General features: G+C 46.7%; 1 protein-coding gene and 1 pseudogene across 1 annotated transcript in view; both read left to right on the plus strand.

Annotated features, from left to right (window-relative positions):
* The window catches only part of CAPN8 (calpain 8), a 73,495-nt gene that overhangs the window by 19,843 nt on the left and 33,717 nt on the right, over nt 1-19,935 (plus strand). The window contains exons 3-6 of the mRNA XM_054451747.1: nt 15,765-15,883; nt 16,403-16,536; nt 17,391-17,559; nt 18,662-18,745. Of these exons, the coding sequence (XP_054307722.1) occupies nt 15,765-15,883; nt 16,403-16,536; nt 17,391-17,559; nt 18,662-18,745 (506 nt within the window). The remainder of the gene's footprint in view (nt 1-15,764; nt 15,884-16,402; nt 16,537-17,390; nt 17,560-18,661; nt 18,746-19,935) is intronic.
* LOC129014377 (small nuclear ribonucleoprotein E-like) lies at nt 1,408-1,682 on the plus strand (annotated as a pseudogene).

Raw genomic sequence — 19,935 nt, forward strand, 5'->3', positions numbered from 1 at the left:
GTTCCCAGGCTTCATGACCCAGTACTTGGTTACTTTGGTCTGCATTCTTGCTCAACCTTGGTCCCTGATGCTCTGCCACCTGCGACCCCCAGCCTTGTGCCCTATAGTGGGAGAGAGATCTGGGGATCCTTCCCCAGTTGCATCTGGAGCCCCTTCTGTACACGTGTTCAGGACTCAAAAACTGTGTTTCTCCATCATTTAACAGGGCATTGCCTGGAGTGGTCCCCCCGCCCCCTTCAGACTTGGCTTAGGCTCGTATTTCCTCAAATCCCATTTGCTCTGACTTGTTTTGCATGTCTGCTTGGGAGCAGTGTCTCCTTTCTCTGCTGGATCCTGGGTATCCAGAGTTGGAGGGCGTGATGGTTAATACTGAGTGTCAACTTGATTGGATTGAAGGATACAAAGTACTGTTCCTGGGTGTGTCTGTGTGGGTGTTGCCAAAGGAGATTAACATTTGAGTCAGTGGGCTGGGAGAGGCAGACCCACCCTCAATCTGGGTGGGCACCATCTAATTAGCTGCCAGTGTGGCCAGGATAAAAGCAGGCTGAGGAATATGGAAGGACTAGACTTGCCAAGTCTTCCGGCCTTCATCTTTCTCCTGTGCTGGATGCTTCCTGCCCTTGAACATCAGACACCAAGTTCTTCAGCTTTTGGACTCTTGGACTTACACCAGTGGTTTGCCAGGGGCTCTCAGGCCTTCAGCCACAGACTGAAGGCTGCACTGTTGGCTTCCCTGCTTTTGGGGTTTTGGGACTCGGACTGGCTTCCTTGCTCCTCAGCTTGCAGACGGCTTATTGTGGAATTTCACCTTGTGACCTTGTGAGTCAATACTCCTTAATAAACTCCCTTTCATATATACATCTATCCTATTAGTCCTATCCCTCTAGAGAACCCTGACTAATACAGAGGGATCTAGGGAAGGATTAACTCTGGGGGCCACAACTCTGATGCCTACAGAGGCCACATAAATGAGTAAAGTAGGCCGGGAAGAGCTAACAACAGAGAGTAGCGGGGACTGTGGCAAACCAGAGAGTATGCCCTGTGTGAGGAGGAAGCCATCACCTAGCTCGAGCTGGATGTTGCTATGCAGGAGCCAGGAGACCTTCCCAGACTGCCTTGCGTTTCCTAATGCTCCCCTAGAAACTCTCACTCCCCTACCCTGCTCTGGTTTCTTTACAGGATTTACCACTACCTGTCACATGCATTTATTTATTGTTTGTCTTTCTCACTAGCATGTATACTCCATAACATCAAGGATTTTATTTTTCCCCACTGTTGTATCCTTAGGGCCTGGAATACTTGGCACAGAGTGAATGCTCAGTAAATATTTGTAGAATAAGTAGAGAGAGAAATTTTGGCCAGATTTTGCAGTTTTTATAAGAAATCAGAAATCTACGAAATTCCATCATGGTGTACCGTGGTCAGGGCCAGAAAGTGCAGAAGGCTATGATGGAGCCCATCAACCTCATCTTCAGATTCTTACAAAATAGATCCCAGATTCATGTATGGCTCTATAAGCAGAGAATATGTGGATAGAAGGCTGTATCATTGGTTTTGATGAGTATATGAACCTTGTATTAGTTGATGCAGAAGAGATTTATTCTAAAACAAAGTTAAAACAACTTGGTTGGATCATGCTAAAAGGAGATAATATTACTTGGGTACATAGTGTCTCCAACTAGAAATGATCAATGAAGTGAGAAATTGTTGAGAAGGATATAGTTTGTTTTTAGGTGTCCTTTGTCCAATATGAACATTTATTCATATTGTTTTGATTACACTTATGTTATTACAAGATGACAATGAGTACTGTGGGATTGTTTGTATTAAAAAATTTTTTTTAAAAAGGAAATCAGAAGTCTAGATTTTCTAGAAATCTAGAAATCACTACGCTGGCCAGTATTGTATGTGCTGGACAGACTAGATCTGCAAGCAGGTTAGGATGGGTTTACTGTCTTCAGTCTACATCAAGCCCCCACCGGGCCTGAATTATGGTGCAGACCCTGGGGACTTTCTGCATTCCAGTCGGCTTTCACCTGTGATGTGCGTTGAGCTACTGCTAGCTGTCCTCACTTTGGTGTTTGGAGAAACTCTGTGCTTCTGTAGATGTGCTCCAGGCTTCTGTGTAGTCAGTGGCTTCTGATTGAAAGGCTTTCTCTGCAGTTGCCCTGCCAACCAGCCTGGCCAGGTCCCCTCTACTACTCCCTTTAAGAGTTTTGCTTCCTTTCTATCTCCTTTCACATATTTTTGCTCTTGGGCATTGTACTCAGGATATTTTCCCGGCCTCAAAGTAGCTCATTTTCTGCTCACAACATCCCACTGGGTTCCTTGGCATTTTAACATTTGAGTTCAGCTCACCTCATCTCAGTATATTTGAGCCTGGAAGACCACCCTCATCTTGCTAGGAGATGCCATTATCCTCTGTTTAATATTCGATGCACTTTGAAGATCTATGTATATTTGGAAACCTCAGGATACCTAGCCTAGAGTTGGAACTGCCGGGCCATTTAGGATCATTTTCGGAGGAGACATTTGACAGTGTGTCAGGGCTGTCCCTAGCAATAAAGGCGATGTGCCATTTTTGTATCTCATCCCGTGTATTTCAGCCATGGCTGGAGCTAAAAATTGCTCATCTTTTCATTTCTTTCCCTGTTACACCTGGCTTCTAGCATTTTTGTCTTATTTTTGAAACCAAAGAGCATTATAATTAAACTCAGTAAGCAAGCCGCTTTCCCTTGAAACACGCTCTGAGATGTGTTTACATAAGCCTCAAATATATTTACTCAGTGGGTTTTTCCCCCTCTGGTGAATCAATTCCACTTTTATAATTTACTAAGAAAAATGTTTCCCTCTAAGTAGCATTAAAGGTCTGATTTAAAGCTGGAGGTGAGGCAGAAAGTCCTGAAGCTGTTTCATGCCATTGAGTCTTATTCCTTTCACAATCACAGAAACGAGATGGATGAGGATTGGCCTGGTGGGCTTCATAAGCAACTAGGAGGAACTCTGAAATAATCTGAACAAGTTTCTTCAGCTGTGAAGAGTTTGCTTGCCTTTTTTTTCTTTTTCATTTTCCTTTTCCTCTCCACTGAAAACTTAGAAGATGTCCCGCCAGCCTTTCCTGTTCTTTCCTCTGTTTTGAAGTACATTAACTCTCTGGGGTGCTCTGTAGCTCCTGGAAGCCGAAGACCCCCCTGGCCCAGAATTGTCCTTGGCCAAATGTAGTGATGTGTGATAGCTGCTCCTCCCTGAGGAGCTGCCCCCACGCTGCTATCAGGTCTGAGAGGCCCCTTCTGGGTCGTCATGGGAACCAGGAGTGGAGGTGCCGGGAAACCTACAGGGAGCAGCAGAAGTGGATTAGTGTGCCTTATTATATGTAGCATGACTCCAGAGAGTTATTTTGATGCTATAGAAATTATAGTTGCCATAAATAAGTCACGTTACCATTGTTCAGAAAAACACCAGTGCTTGGGGCTAATCTTTGAAACTCATTGTTTCAGAAAAATACCAGACTTGGTGCTAATCTTTGAAACTCTTAGTGACTTTCTTCCTTGGGTGACCCCAATACCCCACCGTCTGCTGAGAACACAGCGCCTGGGGCCTTTTGAGTTTTCTGGGTATCTGTCATGCCCAGGATTGATGTTCTCTATAATCTTGCGTCCAGAACACTGGTAGCTTGCTATCATCCATTCTAAAAGGAGGACGATGTTCTAGTAAGGTGTGCCAGGTTCTTAATTTACAAGTACAGTAGGAGGTGGGCTCACGGTGTGGAATGTTGGTGGATTGAAGTACCATTGGTTGTGGATACTTACAGGAGTGAGGGAACATGTGGCTTATCTGACATACTCATTTGTCAGAATCAGGAAGAACTTTCACAGCCTATTTTACTCATTTAAATATTTATCAAGTGTCTTCTTCATGCCAGGAAACAGCGGAGAACAAATAGGCACTCCTTCCTCTCCTGGGAAAGAAGGCGGGAAAGAGGGTTCCAGGTTGCAGGAAGCAGATGAATAAAGGTCCTTCGGCTAGGAAGTGCATAGCACTGGGGCGGGGGACTTGCAAAGTAGTGGTAAGACTGGTGCAAACATGGAGCAGTTAGTGCAAAGCCTGAGAGTGGAGAGGGAGGCAGTGGCCAGATCACGCTCTGGCACTGTGTGAAGAATTCTGGACTTTATTCCTAAGGGCAATGGGGAATCATGTAAGATTTTAAAGCAGGACTGTTTATAGCCAGATTTGCTGCAGTGTGGAGAGTGCAGACACCAGGAAGAGACAATTGCAAGACAGGAAACCCTCATTATTTGCAGATAACTGGTATTGGAAAGGGACCACTGAAAGTAAAATGGAGGTCCGCATTTCTTAGTAAACAGTTTTTTTAAAAAAAGGCTTGATTAGTATCTTACTTTGAAAAATAATATAAAAAAATTATGAAAAAGTTTTCATGTGACTTTGTGTTTCATGATACTTATGTAACAGTTGCAGTTTTGCGTTAGCTCTTAGAACAAGGAATGAATCAGTTGTTGACTTTTTGAGGGGAGAACTCATGCTGAACAGATGACAAGACAGCAGGATGCAACTCTTTTTGTTTCCTGCTTGAGTTTTGAGGAAGAATCATGAAAACTTTCAAAGAGTTCATTAGCTTCTCCAAGGCCCTCCTTCAATACTTTGACACTCAAACCATTCCGTTTTCAAGGACCAGTCCTGCCTTGAACCTCGGCAGTTTTCCTTCCTCAGCTGCAACTGCTTTAACTCTGCCAACTTCTTCTTGGTCAGTTGCACTGAAGCAGATCTCCAGTATTACTTTCATCAACTTCATGAAATCCAGCAAATTGAGCAAAATGTTCAGTGTCACTTTGCAACCACCTTGCATTGTATCTGCATGTGAGGTTGGCATGGTTGGTGGTTTTAGTGTTTCTAGTGTTAGGTGGGGAGGGATGGTTGGGTGAAAACTCATGAATATTTTCACATCATGACAATTTTGCTTCTTTTTGCAACCTCCTAATTACTGCTCCTGGATGATGACTATTTGGAGAAAGAGGGTCCCTTATAGTCTTACTGGGAGTGGAGGCGATGGCAGTAATGTTAGGGAGGAGGATGGGATTTGAGAGCTATTTAGGAATAAAATCAAAAGCACTTGGGAAGCAATTGGATATGAATGGAGTGAGGAAAAGGAATCAGAATGGCTCCTGGGCTTCAACAACTGACAAACTAGTGGTTCTGATGTCTGAGATGGGAAACCTGGACAGGAAGGCAGGTGGTGGGAGTGAGATAGCAGTCCTGCATCCTATACAAATCATAGGGCTGGATAGGGAAGGACACCAGCAACTTCCCGGTATCATTTCAGTTTTTGTTTTCCTATAAGCAGTAGACGCTCAATAAACATTTGTTGATTCACTTGTTTGGGTTCCCTGGTGTTTGGGTTAATTGTATGTTGGGGGATAACAGTGAATAATAAGGAGGTTTATTGAGGGTTTTCTACATGGCAGGCACTAAGCTAGGCACCTTGCGTATCTTATCTCATTTTTATCTTTATAAGAACTCTAAGAAGTCAGGCTGTTTTATGTTATTGCAATGTAAGGAGATGCTATTTTATGAGGTAGGTCAGAGGGTGAACCAAATGCTAGCAAGGGGTGGGGAGAGAGGGTGATTTGTGGCAATTGGAAAGTGAGGATGAAAAGGGGCTGATGAGAAGCTATGTGTAGGTTGACAGGAGGAGGGACTGTTCTTGAAATTTCTTGCTACCCTTGTACAGAGATCTAGGGCATTTATTTCAAATGATGTGAATGTATTTACTTCAGCTTCCACCTGGCACTGCAAGATTTAGGAAGGCAGAAAACTCATCATCTTGCCAGAACTAGTCCTGGCTCTGACACTGCCTGGCCTTGGGGGTCAATTGAGCTCAGGGCCTCAGCTTTACTTGTCTGGCAAATGGGCATTAAATAGCCACTTTGTCTTGTGCAAAGCACAGGCAGATTCAAATACAGGAAGTGTTAAAGGAAAAACTTTAGACAAAATAAATGTGACAAAGTATATTTGAGCAAAGAAGGATTCATGATTTGGGCAGCCCCCAAAACCAGAAGAGGTTCAGAGAGCTCTGCTGCAGCAGCGTGGGCTTTTAGAGGCTGAATATGGAAGTAAGACAAATAAAACACATTTGATTGATTACAGTGGGAAGACTGGTTTTAGAGGTTAGTTGGTGGTTTCTGATTGGTGAAGTCTCTAGTTTCATTTTACTGTTTGCATCGGGCTTTGGCTTGCTTAGGTAAAACCTTAAAGTGGTGTTGCTTCCCTAGCCTAATGGCTTCCCAATTAAAATGACTGTAACAGAAGGCACTCTCCTTGTGCAATACACTGATGAGGGTGTGGCTTATGTGATTTCAACTTTTGGAGGGTGAAGGGCTGAGCCTATAGTATATTTTTTTTCTCATCTGCATTTTCTAGGAACTTACCCTGTCTGAAAGCCATCTTATTAATCTACTTTATTTTATTATTTTTTGAGACAGAGTCTTGCTCTGTGACCCAGGCTGGAGTGCAGGGGCACTATCTTGGCTCACTGCAACCTCTGCCTCCCAGGTTCAAGCAATTCTGCTGCCTCAGCCTCCCGAGTAGCTGAGATTACAGGTGTGGGCCACCACATCCAGCTAATTTTTGTATTTTTAGTAGAGACAGTGTTTCACCATGTTGGCCAGGCTGGTCTCAAACTCCTGACCTCAGGTGATCTACCCTCCTTGGCCTCCCAAAGTGTTGGGATTACAGGCGTGAGCCACCTCACCTGGCCAGATTAACCTACTTTAATTCTACATTAGCAGGATTTATTGTGGGCAACTTCCAGATGTGCAAGATCCATTAGGCTGAAGTACATTTGCAGGTTCAAAGAAGGTGCAGAGAACGAGTGCTTTAAACCTGACTCAGAGCAGGCAGGTGGTAACGGGGTGAATGGATTAGGACAGAGCAGGGCCCCAGCACAGGGACTCATGTTTCTAATTGTGCATGTGAGCTTCTGCCTGAGGTTATTTCCTTTGGTTCTATGTTGTTTGTTTGAGGGAGAGTAGGGACCACAGAGCCTGGGGTGTCAGCAGAAGGCCCTGCCTACGATTCCCGGAGGCACTGAAGGTCCTGTTTTGTCCTGAATATGGAAAGGCCAGGGATTTTTCCTTATCAGCAAAGAAGCAGTTGCTTATTGGGAAAGATTGTACTCAGTTGGGGAGAGAGAAGCTGGCTTGCCCATGGGGGAACATTAATCAAGATACTCCAGAGGCACTCTAAAAATATCATACCTGCTGTTACATATACACTCATGTGTATCTTTTATATCTTTTATATCCTGATGTCCTCTCTAGCCAACTGGAGACCACACACACACACACACACACACACACACACACACACACACACCATACAGTCTTCCCTCGGTATCTGTGGGGTACTGGTTCCAGGATCCCTGTGAATACCAAAATCCACAGATGCTCAAGTCCCTGATATGAATGATGTAGTATTTGCATATAGCCCATGCATATCCTCCCATATACTTTAAATCACCTCTGGATTACTTATAATACTTAATACAGTGTAAATGTTATGTAAATAGTTGTTATATGGTATCATTTAGGGAATCATGATAAGAAAAAAGTCTGTACATGTTCAGTACAGACAAAGCCATCCATTTTTTTCAAATATTTTCAACCTGCAGTTGGTTGAACCCATGGATGTGGTACCCATGGATACAGAAGGCCAGCTGGAGATATATACAGGAATCCCTAAACATTTTGCTTGTTACAAGTAAGTCCTTTTTGCTCAGTATCAGATGATCTTGTACAATAAACTGTGAGGTCCAGACTCATTTTACAGATTAGAAAATGAGACTCCTAGGAGTCAAGTGATTGCTGCCGGTCACTCAGCAGGAAAGTAAGGGTCCAGGGCTTTGAACACAGGCTTTCCGAGTCCAAAACCTGTGCTATTTCTACTCTTCTAAGTTTGTAGCCTTCTCAAGGGCAGAGACAGTGTTCTTTAGGTCTCTCTTGTCCCAGTGTCCTGCAGATGGCCCCGCACACGGTGATGCTTGGTAAGCGCTGGTGAGTGATGATGGCTTACAGGAGCTACCCCTTAAGCCGGAAGGGAGAGGAACTCCAGGAGAGTTGGAGGCTGGTGCAAGATGGGGGAGATTTACTAAGTGATTCTGAGGATGGGAACTTAAACAGAGGATCCTGCTGAGGATGCTCAGGAGTAGGAACATAGCTGACTCATTCACTCCCCAGTCCCATGTGCCACCTGTCCAGCCTGCCCAGGTGCTGCTGCTGGATGGTTATGGGAATCAGGTGAGCAGGTGACAGGAGCAAACAGGAGTACTGAGGATGCTAAGAGGTCATGGCAGAGCTGCAGCCAGGTGTTACCAGGGCTGGCAGGCATCTGTGCTCCAGGGCTAGGCTGGGGGAAAGGGCAGAGGTGGAGTGTGGCTACAGATAGTGCTAGGGCTGCAGGATGGGGGCACTGGAGACCCAGTCAAGCTGGTGTCTGCCAGGTTCAGTAAAGTCTAGGTTACCTCTGGTCACAATGGGTTGGCATCTATCATTTGGAGGGAATGAAGAATGGTATAATTATATGGCTTGCGGGAGGTCAAAAAGTCAGTCTTTCAAATCCAGGTAGACCTGAGTCTAACCGTGATATACGCGGAGTCTTCAGAGAGGTGAATGTCAGAAGGTGGGGGAGATGAGGCTCTACTTGAAGCATGGGGAACAACCTTGAGAAGCAAGTCAGAACCTTCCTTTGAATGCCAAAATTTGCTTTTAGCCAGAGAAGGCAGAAGTGAGAGAAAAAGTGGGGGAAGCTGAAAGTGGGTCCCAGAAAGCTTTACTAGTAACAGGCTACTTAAGGTCTGAATTTTCAAATAACTTTGATACAATTACACTGAGGTGAATTCAGTCAGTAAGCATTTTATGCTGGGGTCTGTGAGAACCACCAGGCCCACTGTCTGCCTCCAGGCAGCTTCCAAGTCTAGCCAGAGAGATGGGAATTGTCAACAAAGCAAATAGAGTCAAAAGTCAATGTGTGGGTCGACTCTGGGCCCACTGCCTATGAATTAGCCCTGCTCCACAAGGAGTGGTTAAAAAAAAAAGTCAGTGTGTGTATGTGTGTGTTTGTGTGTGTGCGTGTTTTAAGGCAGTCAAAATGGCATGAATCAAATGCCAAGGGCTTCAAAAGGCGTGTTCACCAAGTGGGGGAAGGGAGGCTCTGTGACTGCTTCGTGGTAATGTACAGAGCTGAAATAGCTCCCTGTGTATAAAAACATTTAGAGCAGCCTTCTGTGGAAGAGTAGGCTAAGGATGCCTCAGCTGTGATAAAATATTGAAGACAGATTTTTAAAAAACAAGCATATATTAGCAGGGTCAAAATCTTTACATTACACTCAGATGTGCAATCAGCACAGCATTCATTATTTTGCTCAACTATTCTCAGCTTGCTGAGGAGCCCCAGTTTCCATGGACCATGAGTGGGAGGGAAACATAAACTAGCCGATTAAAGGTACTATGCCTCTGCCTGTTTCAAATTCTTACCTCTCTTGGATAAATATTGCTTTCAATTACTCTATTTGAGTGGTGCTATAGACTGAATGTTGGTGTCTGTCCCCCCTCCCGCCATTCATATGTTGCAATCCTAACATCCAATATGATGGTATTAGGAGGTAGGGCATTTGGGAGGTGATTAGGTCATGAGGACGAAGCCCCCATCAATGGGATTCGTGCCTTTATAAAAGAGGCCCTAGAGAGCTCCCTCACCCCTTCTGTCGTTTGAGGACACAACTGGAAAACAGCCATTTATGAACAAGGAAGTGGGCTCTTGCCACATATCAACTCTGCTGGTGCTTTGATCTTGGACTTCTCAGCCTCCAGAGTTGTGTTGTTGTTTCTAAGGCATCAAGTGTATGGTATTTTGTTATAGCAGCATGAATGGACTAAACCAGGTGGTTTCTCACTTTGTAAAGTCCAGTTCCTCCCCCACCATCCTAGGATGGCACCTGGATATAAGGAAGGCCAAACAATGTCCTCCCACCAATGGGAGAAGCCCGCTAGTCCTTATGTACCCTAGTGCTGACTTCTGGGTCCTTGCTGGCCTCCTGGAGATGTGACTGGCATGTTGTGTGGTCTCTTCTGATTTCCCCAGGGTCCAGTGGACCTTCTCTGGCTGACTCAGCTCCACCTGAGTGCTCCTTACTGCTGCAGACATGACACATCACAGCCTCCATCCAGTGCCTGACCCAGAGGCCCACCCCACAGCCTCTGCAATAGGATTGAGCTGACTTTTTCCTCCCTGCCCTCAGCTCAATCTTACATAATACCCGAGGGAGACCTGGGGGCACTTCCATTGTCTCTCATCTTCTGCGTAAGTGCTCCATGATGCCATCTTTACTCTGCTCCTGGATTCCCGAATGGGCAGCAGGGCACACGCGTTCCCTGCTTTGGCTTCTGCTTCAAACTACCTGAGGCTTTACTCTTGTTTCCACTTCAGCCGTTGTTCAACCTCAAGGTAATATAGGGGCTACTGTAGGGTTTCTGATGTCTGACCTTTCTTCTTTCCTTCCTCTTTCTTTCTACCTGCAGTCCAGAAGCATCTCCATTTCTTTCCTTGGTGTTTGAGAAATTCCATTAAGCTATAGCTCGAGTTCTTGCTACCTACAGTTTATAATAACATTAGACATCCAGACCTTTAAGCTTTGATTTTAATGTGTAAAGGGAATTTTTGAATTAAAGGATTCTTTTTTAACAATGTCTGATTCAGGATTATTATCTCCTGGTGGATTTTATTTTATTTATTTTTTTCTTTTTGAGGCGGCATCTTGCTCTGCCTCCCAGGCTGGAGTGCAGTGGTGTGATCTTGGCTCACTGCAACCTCCGCCTCCTGGGCTCAAGTGATTCTCTTGCCTCAGCCTCCTGAGTAGCTGGTACTACAGGCGCCTGCCACCACGCCTGGCTAATTTTTGCATTTTTGGTAGAGACGGGGTTTCACCATGTTGACCAGGCTGGTCTTGAACTCCTGACTTCAAGTGATCCACCTGCCTTGGCCTCTCAAATACATTTTTTTTTTAAAGAGAGCATTTGTTATAGTCTCCGTTTCAGGACCAGACACAGGCATTCCCATTCAGGTCTTCCAGTCTCCCTAGAATAGATTCAACCCAGTGCATGGGACAATGTGTGTATTTGAAGGCTATTCCCAACTTTATTTTGGAATTCCTTTTGTGGAATTCTTTTTTCAGAGCCAATTTATGGGGCATACCAAATCACTCTGTAGTCATGCTTCTAATATCAGTTAGAAAAACCTTTGGCTACAAGAAGCATAAATAAGGGGCAAGTTCTTCTTTTATAATAAGAAAACTAGAGGCAGATAGCCCGGGGCTAGTGTAACTTTAATAATGCCCTTGGAGAGCCAGACTCACACTGTGCTCTGCTCTGCACTCTCCTGTGCTGACCTTCATCTTGCACCTGCAGCCTTGGGTTTGCAAGCTGGCTCTGTACCTCCAAGCACAGTGTGGACTTTCCAGATGGGAAGAAGGAGGAAGGGCAATGGGCAAAAAAGACTCTGCCAGCCAAGCCTGCCCCACTTCATCAGGACATGGAAACCTTCCCTAAATTCCCATGGAGTGCACCTCTGCTTAAAGCGCATGAGTGAGCACTAACTCCTGAGCAGCCCTAGCTGGAAGGTGGCCGGGAGGAGGGACTTGTCTATCAAGGTATTTCCCAGTGTTTTTGTCTGCCTTATTCACCACCTGACTAGTATGTCAAAGCCTCCTGACTGCTTTTGAAAATTAAAAAATTGAAAATTAGTCAGGTGCGGTAGCTCATGCTTGTAATCCCAGCACTTAGAGAGGCGAAGGTGGGAGGACTGCTTGAGGCCAGGAGTTCAGGATCAGCATGGGCAACATAGTGAGACCCCATCTCTGTATTTTAAAAAAATAGCTGGGCATGGTGGCACATGACTGTAGTCCCAGCAATTTGGGAGGCCGAGGTGGGAGGACTGCTTGAGCCCAGGAGGTCAAGGCTGCAGTGAGCCATGGTTGCACTACTGCATTCATCTGGGCAACAGAGCGAGACCTTGTCTCAAAACAAAACAAAACAAAACAAAACAAACAAAACAAAACCTATGCTCCAAGATCAAAGCTGTTTTTCTGCTGGCAGGTCCCCAAACAAGTTTCTAAATGTGAACAGCAGAGTAAATGTCCATCTTCCAGAGGACTCTGAAGGGAAGCATATTTGGATACATTGCTTTGAAAACGCATTCTCGTCATGACAATCCATTCACACGTTATGCAGTAACTGGCAAGGATCCAAAAGCCTACAAACCCACGGCATCCCTTTGAGCCTCTGTGCTTGCTTGCAAGAGCTGGGTAGACCCTGTGAAATGTCAGGAGTGAGGTAGATGATGAGAAAATTAAACTCTCCTCCAGCTGGGCTGCCTCGTTTGATGTCAGCAACGGAGGGACATTTTGTTGCCGTGACTTGAATTATATCTAGGGAGTGCTCTGGGTGGGCTGTCAGAAGAAGCTTAGACCGGGAGCCAGAACCTTCACATCGGAAGGGAACCAGGACCACGCCCAGTAATGAGGGCTATGTGGCTGCTCTGATCTCTTTGAGAAGCCACTTGCTTTAGAGGTGTTGCAGAGCAGTCGGCCCCTTCACTCCCCAGAGGACTGGGCTTTGTGCTTGCCTTACGTTTTTTATCTCCCGCTGCCTGATGCTGGTGAAAGTGAAATCTGTCAGGTTTGATGCAGATTCTTGTTGAATGCCACTTCCCCACAGACTTGGGAGGCTGAGGTGCAAATATATGTAACATGCTGTTGGAGACTTGCAGAAGAACAAAATATGATTCATTGATTCATGTGGTCATCTGCTTATTTGTTTGTATTCATCAAACATCCGTTGAGCTGCTTCTATGTGTCAGCCACCTGCTGGGGATGCCAAGATGAGTGAATCCACATTGCTGCTTTGCAAGAAGAGGTCAGAGAGGGATGGGGGAGAGAGAAAAACAGATGTAATCAAGTGGCCTTAGAACTTGCTGGGGAGGTGTGAGGAGGAAGGGCTTGGTGCTGGTAAGACAGGCCAGGGGTAGGGGTAAGGAAAGCTCTGCCAAGGAGTTGATGCACAAATGGAGTTTTGAGGCCAGTCTGGGTGCGAATCGTGATCTGAGGCAGCTTGTGATAACTCTGCAAGAGAAGCATAAATAAGGTCTTTAGGACACATACCAAAAAAGAGGTGACTTCTGGCTGGAGGGTAGGAGGGATCAGAGAAAGCTTCATGGAGAAAGGGTAAGATTCAGCAAGAAGTTCGCAAGCAGAGGGAACAAACAAGAAAAATCACATCAATGAAAAAGACCAGTGTATGTTTTGTACATATCCAAGTTTGACTGGGAGATTAGATTCATAGCGGTGAGTGTAATAGGAAAAAGACTGGAGAAGTAGGTTGGAGTCATATTGTGAAGGGTGTTGATGCCCTGTTAGGTTGTATTTCATTGGTGAGCAATGGAGGACCATTGCAAGATTTCAAGCAGGGGAGTGACATGATCACAGGTGTTCATAGAAGAAAAATGGGCTGAGAGGAGCTGGATGGGAGGAGGGAACTGTGTTATTTTACTCAACCTTTGGAAGTTACCTTTTAATGAGACACTGCCCTGCTTGAGGCTTCTTTGGTGAGAAGCAACATAACTCATGCCAGCCCATCCACATCAACTCTGTTTTCCTCGACTACCAGGTCTAGTCTCACCTAGGAGTCCTGTTGCCATTAGGAAGATAGTGTTTGTCTGTGAAGGAGAGCCTGGTGAGAGAGTGAGGCAGGAAGCAGGTTGCCTCCCGGATCAGAAAAGCTCTTCGAAAAGTAATATGGCCAGGCATGGTGGCTTACACCTGTAATCCCAGCACTTTGGGAGGCTAAGATGGGAGGATCACTCGAGTCCAGGAATTCAAGACCAGCCTGGACAACATAGTAGGATCCTGTCTCTGTGAAAAAATTAAAAAAAAATTAACCGGGCGTGATGGCATGCACCTGTAGTTCTAGCGACTCGGGAGGCTGAGGTGGGAGAATTGCTTGAGACTAGGAGGTTGGGGCTGCAGCGAGCCATGATGGTGCTACTATACTCCAGCCTGGGCAACAGAGCAAGACCCTGTCTCTTAAAAGAAAAAGAAAGTAAATGAGTATGTGTATGTGTGAGACAGAGAGAGAGAGAGAGTGAGTGAGTGAGAGAGAGAGACAGAGCAAAAGCGAGCGAGCGAGTGAGAGAGAGAGAGAGACAGAGAGGGAGAGAGAGAGAGAGAGGAATTAATTAATTTGGGGTCAGATCATGAACGACTTTGTTGGGAAAGATCCAGGCAGACAGAGGCCAGGGCTTTCTAGGATGACCTGGTGATGGAGCAATTCTGAGTGATGATGGTGATGATTGCTCCTCAGATGTGGATTCCTGGCTTACTGCTTGCTCAGGCAGCAGGTTTTCTGAGAAAATCATAATGTGTTCACACCCAGAATATGTATATAGCTCTGGTCATGTGTTAAAAGAAAACTTAGAGTGAGACAAGGTCCACAGATGGTCTCTAAAAGGTTGAAGGGCCTTCCATCTGAACACACATTGAAAAGACTCAGATCTTTTATATGGAAAAGATAAAGGCTAAGATGCACAGGCAGGATTTTGGAGCTGTTTGAATGGAATGAATAGGGGAAACAGGGACTTGTTCACCAAATCTTAGACTCCTAGAGCTAGGGATCTACAGTGAAGGTGGAAAGAAGCAGTACCGGGCCAGAAAGATGCAATAGCCTTCACATGATGAAAAGCACGCTTGAGGACACTGAGACCTCAGCAGCTGGTGTGGAATAAGCAAATAAGTAGAGGTGAGCAAAGTTACGTCGCTTCCAGGATGATAGATTCGCCATAGGATGCTAAGGTAGGCAGCGGTGCCTGGGGCCCATGCTGCTTCTTTTGAAGTTGACACTGCAAGGGACAACGATGCCTCCCAGGGAAGCACCACTCAGTGGCATCAGTGTGGTGGGTCCCAACTTGCACAGAAAGGGGTTTTCTGTTTTCTTCTGCATTTCCTTGAATCTCCAATGTGACCAATACCAAAACCCAGGATTTGTAACCTCTCTTGACTTTTATTTCTTCTGCCTCAAATTATGATGATTTAATGCTAAGCAGTATCTCAAGGGAGCTTTAAGCAATGAGGCATCAAGGCTCTCCTGGTGAACTCTGAAACAAGAAAAGGCAATACTGTAAACAGACCACGCAGAGCCAGCTCTCCATTATCCAAGGTCAGGAGGGGCAAGGAACATACACACACACACACACACACACACACACACACACACTCTTACATGTACACATCATAGATCGGATTAACAGCTTCAGTGTTTCCCTCAACCAACTTAATCAGAGCTGCTAATAAGGGACCAAAGGGACTAATTTTCTTTTCTTTTCTCTCCTCTCCTCTTCTTTTCTTTTCTTCTCTTTTCTTTTCCACTCCACTGGCTGAGTGTGTAGGAGTGGGGAAATGATCAGCGTGTGGGGGAGGGGGCAGCCACAGGGAGGAGCGGAAGATCGACTCCCGAGTAAACAAATCCCAAGGAGGCAGGAGAAGGTGATGGCTGCGGGTGCATTTCCAGCACCGGAGGAGGAAACTCTACCTGACTTAGAAGGGAATGTGGCGACGTGGACTCTGGGTTGAATGGGACAGGGTCAGAGAAAGCAGGGCCCCTGCAGGCTGGGCCTGACCAATCTGTGTCCCCCGCGACACTGCGCAGGTGACTGCTGGCTTCTGGCCGCCATTGCCTCCCTGACCCTGAACGAAGAGCTGCTTTACCGGGTGGTCCCTAGGGACCAGGACTTCCAGGAGAACTATGCGGGAATCTTTCACTTTCAGGTACTGTGCTCTGCTCAGGCCCTTTGTTGCTGCTTTCCGTACTCTTAGGGCTCACTGCAGGTCCACTGCGTCAGAAATTCTGGGTTTGGGGCACAGTGACCTATGTCTTAATAATCCCTCTAGGTGACTCTGATGCACACTTCAGTCTGAGAACCTCTGCTTTAATGCATCCATCCAGATACCCACACATCCATCCTCTTCCCAGCTCCCCCAGGCCACATGGCCTTAAGGAAAGCACTGTGGACTGAGGGTCAGGAGGTGTGGGTCTGAATCACTTCCTGCTGCCACTGGGTGGTGCTGGGCAAGTTCTCTGATGCACAAACGCAGACCCTGGACTAGATGTTCCCGGGTTCATCTGGCATCTCCTATGTGCACAGATAAGGCAGACACATGTCCTGCTCCTACGGAGCCAAGACGCGAACACTGATGGCACAGAGTCCCCACGTGAGGTCCCCTGGAGGGACTCCCTTTACACATCTGCTTATTCATGTGAGCTGCCGCTGTGTCCCCCCTCCCCAGTTCTGGCAGTATGGAGAGTGGGTGGAGGTGGTCATTGACGACAGGCTGCCCACCAAGAATGGACAGCTGCTCTTCCTACACTCGGAACAAGGCAATGAATTCTGGAGTGCCCTGCTGGAGAAAGCCTATGCCAAGTAAGTGGGGGAAGCCAGGAGCTGGGAGACACCAGAGCCTCCCTGAAAGCTCTCACCTGTCCCTCCCACATCTGCCTCCCCACCCCAAACTCAGGGCGTCATGGCCAAGTCTTTCCCATCATCCAGACCCCCATGAGCTGGAGAGAGAGCATTTTTCAGTAACTAAGAGAAACAGAAATCTGGGCGGGGAGTTTAACATCTCAGCTCTGCCTCGGGTGAATGTGTATGTGGTGGGGCCAGCCTCCCTGCCCCTCTGGGCCTGAGCTTTTCCTCTTTCAAATCCCAAGGTAGGTTCCTGGGGCAACGTAAATGTTTAAAAGAATGATGAAGAATAATAAAACAAATGTACTAGATACCAAACTCAACAAAGTGTCTGCTCTTTCCTCAGGAGTTCTTCTTCTCACCAGCGTTTGATGTTCAGAAACTTCTTTGGGGTTCTTTAAATTACTTTTGTTTACTGATACCCTTTTCTGCAACCCCAGTTCCTTTCCAGTCCTATTTCCCAGCAAGCCTCAGCAGATGCTTCTCAGCCTTGAGGGAAAGTTCTCCTTCTCCCCATTTGTGCCCCAAGCCCCAGAAACCCAAGCAGCTGGGGCCAGCTCTGGAGGGGTTGCCCTCGGCTTTGTAAAGGAGGGGGTGGCTGGAGAGAGGATGGCTGAGGTCAGTTCCTAGTGAAGTGCTGAGCTGGGCACACGAAACTGGCCTAAGCACCTTCCTGGCCCATAGGCAAAATTGGCAAAGAGCGCTTCTTTATCTTCCAGGCCACAGTATGTCCTAGCACTGTCCTGGTCCCCAATCCCCGGGTCTCCTTGCTGAGGGTGCTAATGGAGCATATGTTCTTTCTTTTCCAATAGGCTTAATGGTTGTTATGAGGCTCTCGCTGGAGGTTCCACGGTGGAGGGGTTTGAGGATTTCACAGGTGGCATCTCTGAGTTTTATGACCTGAAGAAACCACCAGCCAATCTATATCAGATCATCCGGAAGGCCCTCCGTGCGGGGTCTCTGCTGGGCTGCTCCATTGATGTGAGGCATATGGCTTCTGTACTGCCCCACCTCCCCCCACCGCCACCCCTTGTGTGCTAGGGAAGGGATGAGACAGCAGGAGAGAGGCCTAGGAAGGCTTTGGGTCAGAGCAGAGTCTGGAGCTTAGTGGGCAAGTCTAGTGACACACAGGCCTGCACATATAGGGGCTGGTGAAGACCTAATTAGTGGGTAGGAACTGGGGTTAGTTGCACTGCAGGAACCCCAGTTTCCCTCTCGTTGTTAAAGCCCCTTCAGTACTGCTGGAATGGCCCTAAGAACATAGTCTAGGATCCCTGGATCCTAGGCCCCCATTTGCTACCTCCTTTTTGCTAAATAATCTTGAGGTTTTGGAAAACAAATGTGATGATTGATGACACCTGATGGATCTTGAGATCCCTGAAGAAAAGAGAAGTTCTGAAACCAGAGGTTGTGGCTGGACAGGAAGCTGAGCTGTGTGGATTTCCAAGGTGGCTGTGGAAACCAGAGGCTGGAGGCCCCCAGCCCTGAGGTCCTGTCACCACCTCGGGCTCCTGTGACCAGCTGCCCTCTGGCTGCCCTGTCTTCCTCTCTTGTCCTTACCTGGTGATTTTAGAAACGTGAACGACAAAGTGAGAAGATCCTCCCTACTTCCCCTCTCTGCAAACCCCAGCAGGAGATGTGGTTTCTGGTGGAGGGGTGGTGTGAGACATGGGAGAGGGGGTGCTGAGGAAATGGGAAGGGTAATGAGGAGTCCACTCAGGGAGAACCTTGGAGGACTGGGACCTGTCCAGAGCCATCAGCATGGAGAATTAGCCCTCTTCAGGCAGCTGGGGGTCACTCTCAGAGAATAAATGACTTCCCAGTTTCTTGGTGGCATTTTGAAGGCTGGTAAATTGTCTTCCAGGCTTGGCAGGCACCTGCACTGGCCCGGAACTGCAGGCCTAATTAAAGAGGGAGTCTGGATGGAGATGACTCTTTACCCGAGGTTCATTGCCATGCCTGCACCCCTAGTCCCACACTGAAGCCCCCAGTGGCTGTGTAGTGTGTCCTTGGAAAGCATTCTACGGCCGGCCCCTGAGAGGTCAGGGTCAGCCACTCTGAGTGGACTTTCTTCTCTATGCAGGTCTCCAGTGCAGCTGAAGCCGAAGCCATCACCAGCCAGAAGCTGGTTAAGAGTCATGCGTACTCTGTCACTGGAGTCGAAGAGGTAAAATTGTGTGGAAGGCGGGGAAGGTAACATGTGATAATATTTCCATGAATCCAAGCCATCTCAACAGGAGGAAAGAGGTGATTACTACTGGAAGGTTCGGAATTGGCTTTTGAGCTTCACTGCCGTGTTGGGGAGCACTCCGCCTGCACAGAACCCCTGACACCACAGATGAGCATTAGCTCTTGCTCATTAGAACAGCTCTTCTGACCAGGTGCGGTGGCTCACACCTGTAATCCCAACACTTTGGGAGGCTGAAGTGGGAAGATTACTTGAGGCCAGGAGTTCAAGACCATTCCTGGGCAACATAGTAAGACCTCATCGCTACAAAAAAATTAAAATTTTTTGTTCTAAAACACACACACAAAAAGAAGCGTTCTTCTGACTCTTACTCACTTGAAGATGGACAACGTAACCTCTCTGAGCTTTTGCTCAATTGGTTCTAACTAAATGCAAGCCCTCTCCTTAGATGCGGCCAGGAAAGCTGTAGAGATTGTCAGTTAGATTCTACAGACCTTCCAAAAAATATGTTTGTGTGGTCAAAACAGTGGGAACTCACAAAATCCTAAAAAGGGAAAAGGGGCAGTAGTCCCAGCGTTTAGAGTGGGGTAGAGTCATGGAAAGGCATGCAAGCATTCCTCACTCTCCAACCCGAGGAAAAAACATGGGCTATGCTATTCATTATTTTTATTTCCTACATTGTGTCTTCTTTCAAAAGGGATTTAAGGTGGCTTACAATGATTTTATTTATTTATTTATGTATTTATTTAGAGACAGGGTCTTGCTCCATTGCCCAGGTGGGACTGCAGTTGCATGATTTTGCTCACTGCAGCCTCGACCTCCTGGGCTCAAGTGACCCTCCTGCTTCAGCCCCCCAAGTAGCTGGGACTACAGGCAAGTGCCATCATGCCTGGCTAATTATTAATTTTTAAAAATTTTCAAGAGACAGTCTCTCTATGTTGCCCAGGCTGGTCTTGAATTCCTGGGTTCAAGCCATCCTCTGGCCTTGGCCTCCCAAAGTGCTGAAATTACAGGTGTGAGCCACCATGCCCAGCTGGTGGTTTACCATTAAAAGAACAGACATGATAAAACCACACAACTACAGTAAAATACATCAATCCAGGCTGAATACAGTGCTATAATTGAGAGATTAATTTTGCTTTGGGCTTCCCAATGGCCGAGGCAGAAAG

This window comes from Pongo pygmaeus, chromosome 1 (assembly GCF_028885625.2).
Source record: "Pongo pygmaeus isolate AG05252 chromosome 1, NHGRI_mPonPyg2-v2.0_pri, whole genome shotgun sequence".
Classification (NCBI taxonomy): Eukaryota; Metazoa; Chordata; class Mammalia; order Primates; family Hominidae; genus Pongo; species Pongo pygmaeus.